The 12,373-nt window shown below is 39.7% G+C and overlaps 1 protein-coding gene across 2 annotated transcripts in view; it reads right to left on the bottom strand.

Moving 5' to 3' along the window:
• Nucleotides 1-12,373, bottom strand: part of LOC129815662 (ectodysplasin-A-like) — a 75,822-nt gene that overhangs the window by 28,532 nt on the left and 34,917 nt on the right. For both annotated transcript variants that reach the window (XM_055869671.1, XM_055869665.1), the window contains exon 2: nucleotides 917-1,025. In XM_055869671.1, the coding sequence (XP_055725646.1) occupies nucleotides 917-1,025 (109 nt within the window). The remainder of the gene's footprint in view (nucleotides 1-916; nucleotides 1,026-12,373) is intronic.

The following is a 12,373-nucleotide window of genomic DNA, read 5'->3' on the forward strand; positions in this document are numbered from 1 at the left end:
TGTTCTATCATAATCAGTCACATTGACCCCTAAGCACATGGAAGTTATATACACGGTTGGAAAGAGGACATTTTAAGCTTCAAAACAATGTATAATTTGAGTATTAACTATTCCAATAGAGCGCAGCATAGCTAGTTACAACGGAGGTCTCCCTGATGAACTGTTTATAGAAACCACCCTCAAAGTTTGTAGAAGACTTATATTGTTATTTAACATCACTTGAAACTGTCTGGCTACTAATTTAACAGTTTGACAAGATAATGTGCTAGCTAGCTGGTTAATATGATTAAAACAAGTTTGTGGGTATGCTAGCCAGCTAAACAGCTAGTTAACTAGCTTGTCAGTAGACTAGACTGTTAGCTAGCCATTGACTCGTTTTGATAGATGGTTGTTCTTATCATGTGACATTTAAACGTGTACTTAAATTATGATTTAGGTCATTTAAATTAATTAGGTTGGCTAGAAAACATGTTCTAGTGAATTCTCTTGTAGGCCTACCACTGTGTGCACATTCCTTGCTGCGCTTAAAATGTGAAGAAATAATAGTTTATCAACATTTTAAGCTAAACATTATGATATATTCCATCAGCCTTATTAATTGATACGGCTTATAACTCCACTACACTATTTTGATACGCATCAGTGGGGATTAAGAACTGAATATACGCAATGTACACTGAAAAGAAACAGGGTTACGGTGTATACCTGCGTATAGTTTCCATTATACCACTGCCCACCATGAACCATACAGCATACTGGGTTCAGGCCTGCTCTATCCCTGCTGTCTTGAGTCTTTTACCTGGAGGTAAAACCTTGATGTATACCCATCCGTCCAGTCATTTAACAAATTAGAACATGAAAGTTTAAGGCATTCTCTGAACGTAATGAAATCGTTGTTCCAAGAAAGAATCCATACCCGAATCAAGTCGTTTATTCTGCTGGCTCCTTTTGGTGCGATGGACAGCATTGTCTCTGTCTTCTTTGAGGTGAGAGCTTTCGTCACTGTTCCCCAGAGGCAACCTATTCTGTTGGTCAGTGAAGGAATCAAGGAAAAGTGTTATAAAATTGAAATAGAACTGTTGTTTGCATTGGAGTCTTTATCCTTTCAACAAGCAAGGCATGAATACTTGCATAAGATAAACAAAATGTGTTCCTATTATCTCATAACATTCATGGAAATCACGGGCAATGTGTGCAAAAGAAGAAAAAGTGTATGTTCTTTCAAATTATATTTCATATCCAGACTGGGGTTAGATTTGTCTGTTTTTTTTGGCCTTTGTTGACACAGGATTGAATTACTTGGCTTTGTTCACTTTGAGTATTTATGAGACCTGCACTTATGGAACATAAATTAGACCAAACTGCAACGCGATAAGCAGAGTTCCTCTCCACAGATACTAAGAAGAGGGGATAGGAAGAATGGGAGAGGGAGATAGTGTGCAAGAGATGAACATTTCAGATGCATGCCCAACTCCAGGGGAAACCATGTGAAAACCTGATTCCGTTGACGGAAGGCATTAGGCTTGGGTACAAGATGCAGAAAACCAAACCCAGGCAGTCTCTGTCTGTTGGATAGTAGACAATCCTATGTTGAGCTCATAACGCTGCCCTTGGCAGAGCAGGCCGCTCGTTGCAGAGGATCCTACTTGAGATGTGGTATTGATTACTCATTGAAAATAGCACATTTTATGACAATAGAAAGCAGCAGCCATCAATTCCAAAAGTCCACCAATAACCTTAGGGCAGGAAAATAAATGTTACTCTTGACTGGGTTTAAACATGGGTTGTCTGCATTCCAAAAGATTGTGTTAGCCTGCTTATACAAAGCCTGGGTGAACAGTTATAGGGAGTTTTGCCCCAATACATTACAGGACACTAATACCTCATTTTCACTAGTTCCGTTTTCCATAAACGTGTCTTCAAACTACTGTTTCAAAAGCCCTACATAAATGAGTGACGCTGATTAAGGCAATAACGTACCTGTAAAATTATGGGAAAATGTGCAAGAGAGACTAGGGCTTGCCAAACGTGAACAATGAGCATTACCCATCTGTCACATGACTCCCAGCCAAAAGTTTCATTTTATGGCCCCTCTACATTCCTTTGGGGTGATAGTCCACTTCCACCAACTATCATTAGACTCTTCAGAGGTGAGTCTCATATGCTGGTATACGCGTGTCAGCGTTTATAGAGTAGTCTCAGTTCTATATGGATATTGCACTGATATCAGGGTACTTACTACCTTACATGACATACTTTACTCTAAAATATTGGCGTTCAGGACAGGAATGTTACACGAAAACTGTAACCAATGGATACAATCAAATACAATGTAATAACAATGGATTTATTCAGCAGTACTGAGGATGTACGGTCATACTGTAGCTGAGTGATACCAACAACAGGCATGCTTCTGTGGATGCTTTGCTCGCTGCATGCCGGCTTAAAAATGCTAGAGTTTGTGCTTAACTCTGCACCTGGCCAACATTAAAACCGGGCAGGACAATAAAGGGTGAAAGCAGTGGTGGGAGTTTATTTTGTTTATCAGCGGGGCCTTTGATATCCCAGCCAGCCCGTAAAGGGAGAGGACAGCCAAAACTTTAGTTACCCTGACAGGCACTCATTATAGTCTGTAGAGCCTGAGACAAGACCTCTGAACCGCAGCTTTGTGTCAACTTGACTCTCACCAAGTACTTTTCCATTGAGGTATTATAACAACCAAATAGATGTAGTTTATACAGTATGCTGTTGCTCACCTTTATGATACAAATGCTATCTACATTACAAAAAGTTATAAATATGAAGAGTAAATGTGTACCTTACAATCTAACAAGAGGCTTCCATCCAATTATTACAGAGGAGATCCTCAGTCCCCCAAAAATGACAAGTATGGGATGACAAACACTATGATGTAATCTCATTTGATTCACCCCAACAGAAGATCACTACATCCTGACAATTACTGAGCATGTCAATCAAATATATACTGAATGAAAGAAGATATCTGCAAACACAGCCTATAGCGAGAAAGAACACAATGTTGTTGGACAAAATAATAACAATTATTTCATTTTAATTTTCAATTATTGAACAACCGAACAATACAACACAGCAAGAGTAAGTACTACAAAAAAAGCTTATTCAGCCCTCCCCACCCCTCCCCCCAAATATTTTTTTTATTAAAACAATTACAAATTACATTTAAAAAAAATAATAATGTTTGAATAATACTAATGCTAATAATGACTAAATAAGGCAAAAGACAAGAGAGACCAACGCATACATAAAGCAATATAAACAGTACATTACGGAGAGACAATATTAACATCGATCTACAAGCACATATCACCAACCCCAATGGAAGTATTTCCATATAGTCCAGGAAGGTTTGCCATACAAAGTAGTAGTTGAATTTATTTCTTAAAGCATAGGTCATCTTCTTAATAGGAATACACTTATTAATTTCAGAGAGCCATCTTGGAATTAGGAGAGGGGAATCAGATTTCCATGTCAATGCAACACATTTTCTTGCAGTGGCAAGGGCGATTTATTGTAAATATGATATTGAAGTTATTCCTCAAACTCACATTTGTAAAGTTACCCAGAAGGCATATTTCAGGGTCAAGTGGGAAAGGGACCTCCATAATTATATAGTACACTGCCAAGTAGAATGCAAAAAAATGCCTTCTGTTGTTCCACATCTAAAACACATTTCTGATATTTCAAGGTTAAATATATGTAGCCTCTGAGGTGTCAGATAGAGTTGGTGGAGGAAGGTGTAATGTACAAGTCTGTATCTAGTGTTGATAGTCACTGACACACTATCTTGGCATAGGTCCGACCATACCCCCTCATCAATTGTAATATTCAAATCAGATTCCCATTGCTCTCTTGACTTATGTACATCTGGTTTTGGTCATTGTTGCATTAGCAATGAGTACACTCTGGATATAAATCTATATGAGTCATGGTTATTATGGAGTAGTCGTTCAATACTTGATAGACGTAGAAAAGTAATGTCTCCAAGACTGCTTCTGAGAAAGTTTCTTAACTGTAAATAACAAAATAAACTATTACTGGATAACTGGTATATTTCTCTTTCAGCTCAAATGACATAAGCAGCCCATCTATATAACAATGTTCTAAATGACATAAGCAGCCCATCTATATAACAATGTTCTAAATTACATAAGCACCCCATCTATATAACAATGTTCTAAATGACATAAGCACCCCATCTATATAACAATGTTCTAAATGACATAAGCACCCCATCTATATAACAATGTTCTAAATGACATAAGCACCCCATCTATATAACAATGTTCTAAATGACATAAGCACCCCATCTATATAACAATGTTCTAAATGACATAAGCACCCCATCTATATAACAATGTTCTAAATGACATTAGCACCCCATCTATATAACAATGTTCTAAATGACATTAGCACCCCATCTATATAACAATGTTTTAAATGACATAAGCACCCCATCTATATAACAATGTTCTAAATGACATAAGCACCCCATCTATATAACAATGTTCTAAATGACATAAGCACCCCATCTATATAACAATGTTCTAAATGACATTAGCACCCCATCTATATAACAATGTTCTAAATGACATAAGCACCCCATCTATATAACAATGTTCTAAATGACATTAGCACCCCATCTATATAACAATGTTTTAAATGACATAAGCACCCCATCTATATAACAATGTTCTAAATGACATAAGCACCCCATCTATATAACAATGTTGTAAATGCGTTATTCACTTCTCATGCCACTGTTGAAATGTTTTGCTATTCAAGATCATTGGCAGGAGTCTGTTTTGCCACAGAGGTGTATTGGGTGACAAGTCTTGTTTCAGACCAAATAACTTACTAAATTGATGGTACAGGGATTGCTCGTTTTTGTTGATATAGTCTTAGGGTTCCACTTGTAGATAATATTACTCCCAACCTTTTCATTAAGAGGAAACATTTCCAAGAAAGGGCTGGTTCAGTTTCAAATAAAAAATACATATAATTTCTACAGGAAATCACGGACTACAAAAACAAAATACCACGTCACGGATACCGATGTCACGCTTCCAGACAAACTAAACCCCTTCTTTGCCTGCTTTGAGGATAATACAGTGCCACCGTCGCAGTTCGCTAACAAAGTCTGCACCCCCACCCTCTCTTTCTCTGTGGCTGACGTGAGAAAAACATTTAAACATGTTAACCCTTGCAAGGCTGCAGGCCCAGACGGCATCCCTAGCCACGTCCTCAGAGCATGAGCAGACCAGCTGGCTGGTGTGTTTACGGACATATTTAATCGCTCCCTATCCCAGTCTGTTGTCCCCAGATGTTTCAAGATGGCTAACATTGTTTCTGTACCCAAGAAGGCAAACTAACTGAACTAAATGACTACCGCCCCGTAGCACTCACTTCTGTCATCATGAAGTGCTTTGAGAGGCTAGTCAAGGATCATATCACCTCAACCTTACCGGCCACCCTAGACCCACTTCAGTTTGCATTCCTCCCCAACAGGTCCACAGATGACGCAATCACCATTGCACTGCACCTATCTCATCTGGACAAAAATAATACCTATGGAAGAATGCTGTTCATTGACTACAGCTCAGCATTCAACACCATAGTACCCTCCAAGCTCATCATCAAGTTGGAGGCCCTGGGTCACAACCCCATCCCTGTGCAACTGGGTCCTGGACTTTCTGACAGGCCGCCCCCAGGTGGTGAGGATAGGTAACAACATCTCCACCCCGCTGATCCTCAACACTGGGGCCCCACAAGGGTGCGTTCTGAGCCCTCTCCTGTACTCCCTGTTCACACATGACTGCGTGACCATGCACACCTCCAACTCAATCATCAAGTTTGCAGACGACACTACAGTGGTAGGCTTGATTACCAACAACGACGAGACGGCCTACAGGGAGGATGTGAGGGCACTCGGAGTGTGGTGTCAGGAAAACAACCTCTCACTCGACGGGAACAAAACAAAGGAGATGATCGTGGACTTCAGGAAACAGCAGAGGGAGCACACCCTATCCACATCGCAGGTACAGCAGTGGAGAAGGTGGAAAGTTTTAATTTCCTCGGCGTACACATCACGGACAAACTGAAATGGTCCACCCACACAGACAGTGTGGTGCTAGAAGGCACAACAGCGCTTCTTCAACCTCAGGAGGCTGAAGAAATTTGGCTTGTACCCAAAACCCTGAGAAAATTTTACAGATGCACAATCGAGAGCATCCTGTCGGGCTGTATCACAGCCTGGTACGGCAACTGCACCACCCTCAACAGCAAGGCTCTCCAGAGGGTGGTGCGGTCTTCTCAAAGCATCACCGGGGGCAAACTACCTACCCTTCATGACATCTACAGCACCCGATGTCACAGGAAGGCCAAAAAGATCATCAAGGACAACAACCTCCCCAAGCCACTGCCTGTTCACACTGCTATCATCCAGAAGGTGAGGTCAGTACAGGTGCATCAAAGCTGGGACCGAGAGATTGACAAACAACTTCTATTTCAAGGCCATCAGACTGCTAAACAGCAATCACTAACTCAGAGAGGCTGCTGCCCACATTGAGACCCGATCACTGGACACTTTAATAAATGGATCACTAGTCACTTTAATAAGGTTTACATATCTTACATTACTCATATCACATGTATATACTGTATTTTGTACCATCTACTGCACCTTGCCTATGCCGCTCGGCCATCGCTCATCCATATATTTATATGTACATATTCTCATTCACCCCTTTAGATTTGTGTGTATTAGGTAGTTGTTGGGGAATTGTTACATTACTTGTGAGATTTGTGTGTATTAGGAAGTTGTTGGGAATTGTTAGATTATTTTTTAGATATTACTGTACTGTTGGAACTAGAAGCACAGGCATTTCACTACACTCGCTTTAACATCTGCTAACCATGTGTATGTGACCAAAAACATTTGATTTGATTTTAATTTGCACTGCCCAGTAATACATGTTGTTAGACAAGATTATTAATGAAAAGTAATTTGAGGTCTTAAAAACGATCACACAAGCATTGTATACATTGAAATTAGAGTAAAACTTCAACCTAAATAAATGGACTTAACTTGACTAATAGGTTGTTACATCAATCTAATTTCAATATAATCATCAGAACTATGTACTGTATGCATTGAAATTGTGTTGAAAATTCCACATATTATAATCATTTTTTTGATCATCCTATACTCATTGGTGTTAATTAGGTACACCCATGTATCGAGTCAGACCCCCCCTTTGCCTCCAGAACAGCCTGAGTTCTTCGGGGCATGGATTCTACAAGGTCTGGTGTTCAAACATTGCGAAATTGGTGTCAAGGGACCTAACGTGTGCCAGGAAAACATTCCCCACACAATTACACAACCGCCACCAGCCTGTACTGTTGACACCAGGCAGGATGGGGCCATGGACTCATGCTGCTTACGCCAAATCCTGACTCTGCCATTAGCATGACGCAACAGGAACTGGGATTCATTGAACCAAGCAATGTTTTTCCACTCCTCAATTGTCCAGTGTTGGTTGGTGATTGCATGCCCACGGGAGCCGCTTCTTCTTGTTTTTAGCTGATAGGAGTGGAACCCGGTGTGGTCGTCTGCTGCAACAGCCCATCCGCAAGAAGGACCGATGAGTTGTGCATTCTGAGATGCCATTCTGCACACAACTGTTATACTGTACCATTATTTGCCTGTTTGTGGTCCGCCCAAGGTGCGATTTTACAGGGGAGCCAGGTGGGGCACAGCTCCCCTGAATGAGACATTAGCTCCCCAGTAGCAGTGTGCGGGTAAAATCAATGGGGAAAATTCAACCACACATTTGTTTTATCACAAAACCGGATAGCAACCTCTGTCCAGTGAAGTCCACAAAGCATATTGCACGTACAGTAACAGACAGTTACATGACCTACAGAATGGTCAAGCAAGTTAATGTTTCCAATATTTTCTGACCACAAAACAACTATTGATTTATAACCACAGAGAGTTACCGCGAGTCACAAAGAAAACAGGAGCTGCCTCCACTATTCCAGCACCATTTCAACTTTGACATATCAACATCATCAAATCACCTCTGCTTAGTCTAATACACTGACAACTAAAAGATACCAAAAACAATTTAGTCCAATCAATGTAAGCTAAATATGTTGTGGCTGTCCATGGTTCTGATTTCTGTGTGTGTGTGTGCGTGCATGTTTGTGCAAGTAGAAAACATGTGCTGACTCACCCTACTTGCAGAGAAACGCCAATACCATCCTTCTCTCTTTCATGTTAACCAAACTGTCCACCACTCTGTCATACAGTACACACTTATATTTTTTGTTGTCCTAGGCTACTTGGCTAAAAGCCTAACTTACATTCATGGGAAATGTTAGCTAGTTAACATTAGCCTTATACATCTAGCTACATATTGAACTTCCATCATTTAAGGCCAGGGGCACAACAATGTATGAATTAATGGTTGGATCAGAATCGTCGTTATAATCATTGGCCAATACGGAGAATTAAGTAAAACCACAAGTCCAATTCCCTATCTCCATCCATGGCTAATTTAGTAAAGGGACAATTTTTGCCAGCTGGCTAGCTAGCCACCGGAGGATAACAGCAAAACCAGATGCAACAATTCAAGTTTTTCTGTCAATGACGTATGCTTATGGGATTTGATAGGAGTGAAGCCAAATCCAAGCTGGGTTCCCTTTACACTTTTTTTTGGTGCGCCAGGACCATTCACAGTTGAGCTCGCTCAGATTAGCTCAACGCTGATTGGCTAATTTTGTACACTTTTTTTTTATCAAGGGAGGCCAAATGCTCGCTGGTTTCCCTTGCCTTCAATGCTACCGGTGGTGACAATGTCATACTCATTTGGACCAGACAGCATCAGATAGATGGCCTACACGTAGAGAGACAGAGGGGCACAGTTTCACTTGCTCGAATGCTTTCTCCTGTGAGATACATTCAGCCACTTGCGAATTGAAGGAAAATTATGAAACACAGAGAGACGAAAGATAAATAATTATATGTTTTTTTGTTGGATCATTTTTTTTGAGAAGCCTGATTTTCCTTGGCATCCATGAATACACACTACTGTAGCACCACTAAATGCAACAGAAGTCCAACATTGGGTGGGGGTGGAGAGGGTCTCTAAATAATGCTAATTTAACCATTCTCCTATTTGTTTAAAATGTAGTGGAAAATATGTTTTACTGTGGTAAACATGAAAATAAAAGCTTCCATATGAAATTAACACCTCCACCTCTCTGTCATGGCTTAAAACATTGATTTCTATGTTTCAGTACTGTCCACTCCAGGCAGATCACTCGTGATACAAGTACGTTTTCGACGTCCATCCATGTCTGAGGACATCAGGAGACTGCATGAAAACCGGCCACTAGGGGCAACAATGAGCACTGTTACCTTCAAGTAGGTTTCGGTTTTCTAGGGCGTTGTGGACGTGGATGATGGATGGGTGTAAGCATCTGCCTCTGATTCCAAAAGGGCAAATGTTGCATGCTCAAATCCACCAATAGAAATATATTTTTGTAATGGTTAGGTTTAATTTGACGTTTGGAACTACTTTGATAATCTTTTTGAAACATGGATGAACGTCTAATTCTGACGTGAGACTGTGAGAGCTGGTTGGTCCACTCAGTAGTGCTGAATTTCAGCCTAAGCTGAGATCCTTTACGCATAGATTTTCCTTTGTACTTCCTCATTTTTGTCATTTGTTTGCCATGCATCCTTGATAAAAAGAGCCTATATTTCAATGCATTAGATGTATTTGTTGAGTCATCATTGTTTGCTTTTGTCAGTCAGCTGTTTAGAACGCTCATTGCTTTGTTTTCCAGGTGCGCGCGGATACTGGTGTTCTCCGGCACCATCTGTGGCCAGAAGTAGTAGACCATTTATGTAGCTTTATTATTTTCTACCAATATTATTATATTATATTTGTTTTTTTTCCTGGATCAGCTGATGATGGTCGACAATATCACTAGACAACTAGCCTACAGCTAGACAGTAATGCGCATCCAATCCATCCAACAAGTATACGTTAATGACAGTAAGCCTATAAGATGACTCTTTCGGTTAGAAGAGGTTAACATTCGTTTAGAAGCATTCGATTTTGCAATGCGATAGGCCTACATTATTTTGGATTTGTGTGCCCATGAGAACTGTTTTCATGATGAAACGTAATGAAGTGTTAGGTGGCACAGTTACACTTACAGTGCATTTTCAGAGATCTCCAAGATCCATAAAGGGTTTAAGTTCAATGTTCTAATTCAATTGTTAAATGCTTAATAATGACAATTAATACTCTCATAAATGTCATTAACGTAAGGAAAGAAAGGTAGTGTTTTATGTTGCACAATCTGTGAAGACTCCAAGCATTAACAACTCATGAACTAGGGTGTAAAACATGTTTTGATTCAATGAATGTATTATATTGAATGTAGGCTACCTGTTCTCTGTGTATTTATGTCTGCAAAATTGCCTCGGCTGAGAGGGTAAGCTACCGGCAGAGGTGGCCTAGTGTAGGGTAAACGCAAGTAAACACTGTTTATCCACCTTTTTCTGAAAAAATTCAGAAAAAAGTATAGGGAGTGTAATTTGTTTTTGCAGCATCCGGCAATCAGAGTTTACCCACCTATTTCTTTACCACCACATCACTGGCTGCCTATTTGAAGTTCATGGTAATACACATTGCAGCGTAGTCTAGTAAATTCACCATGTGTTAGGGTGACCATCCCGTTTTCAAGGAATAGTTTCAGCCCCTTTTCATGTGTCCTAACTTTTCAGGCTACAAAAAAGATACATTTGTCAGCAAGACGTATCAATTCATGTAGGCCTAATCAATGGCAATTGCTGATTGTCATTAGGAACACTTTTTGGTGTTTTGTAACAGATGTCTATTTCCATTCATCTAATGGCACGAGTATACATGCAGTTTGGATGCTGAAATTATTTTGGACTGGACGAACATGCACCGGTAGCCTACTTTTTAAAGTGATTTGTATGACAATCATGACTGGTTGTGTTTATGCCACATTACAAGGTGTTTTACCTTTTATTATTTTACCTTTATTATTAGGCCCATAAAAATTGCACACGCTAACCCCCCCAAATGTCACTATTCTTGCCATTCTCCTTCGACCTCTCTCATCAACAAGCTGTTTTTGGCCACAGGACTGCCGCTAACTGGATGTTTTTTTGTTTGGCGCACATTTCTCTGTAAACCCTAGACACTGTCATGCGTAAAAAGCCCAAGAGGACGACCATTTCTGAGATACTGGAACCGGCGCTCCTAGCACCGACGATCATACCACGCTCAAAGTCGCTTAGGTCACTCGTTTTGCCCATTCTAATGATCAATCGAACAGTAACTGAATGCCTCGATGCCTGTCTGCCTGCTTTATATAGCAAGCCATAGCGACGTGACTCACTGTCTGTAGAGAATTTTTTTTTTGTGAATAGGGTGGTGTACCTAATAAATTGGCCATATTGGGTTGAATTTTAGGTTTAATTAGACATGTTATTTGACCTTGTTTCAATGTTGATAGTAAAATGTTTGTTTGAATCAACATCATTGTTTCAGCGTCATGCTAACAACCTAAATAAAGAGTTAGATTGAGATAAAATGTGAAGCCACAGTCCAACGATACCATCCTGATGCCTACCTCTATGTACGCTGCTTAGCTTTGGAAACAAGCTTTTTTTAATATCAGCTGAGCTATCATGTCAAAATATTCAGACATTGATCAGCTTCTATACTCATTTGAGTAGACTACCTAAATAACATTGAATAGTTGAAAGTAACTCTAACTTTTCTTAAACAAGCTGTGTGTGAAAGTAAATTCGGAGTGAGGTTGGCTTTATGTAGGCTCTATTAACATCTGATTTGCCCAAAGCACACCATCATTTCAACGTGAAGCTAGCTACATACAATATACTATCATTCGTCTATGGTTGACTGGATCTTTTGAAATTTAGAAGTAGTTACCTTAAGCTCTATAAATAGGATGCCAAATGCATGGTATTAGTAACACAATTTTATCTTTGGATATTGTCTTGTATATGATTCAACAGAATTTCAACCACCCAATACATTGAATATAGGATGAGGAATTTTCAACGCAATTTCAACGTATACAGAGTTCTGATGATTATGTTATAATTAGATTGTCTTAACCTGACTAACAGGTTGTTATGTCAATGTATTTAAATTGAAGTTTTACCCTAATTTCAGTGTTTACAACTGTTTGAAATTAGATGAAAACAGTACTGGTTAATGAGTTTAAAAAAAAATCCAATGTATTTTCCCTGTTGATT

This window comes from Salvelinus fontinalis, chromosome 2 (assembly GCF_029448725.1).
Source record: "Salvelinus fontinalis isolate EN_2023a chromosome 2, ASM2944872v1, whole genome shotgun sequence".
NCBI lineage: Eukaryota > Metazoa > Chordata > Actinopteri > Salmoniformes > Salmonidae > Salvelinus > Salvelinus fontinalis.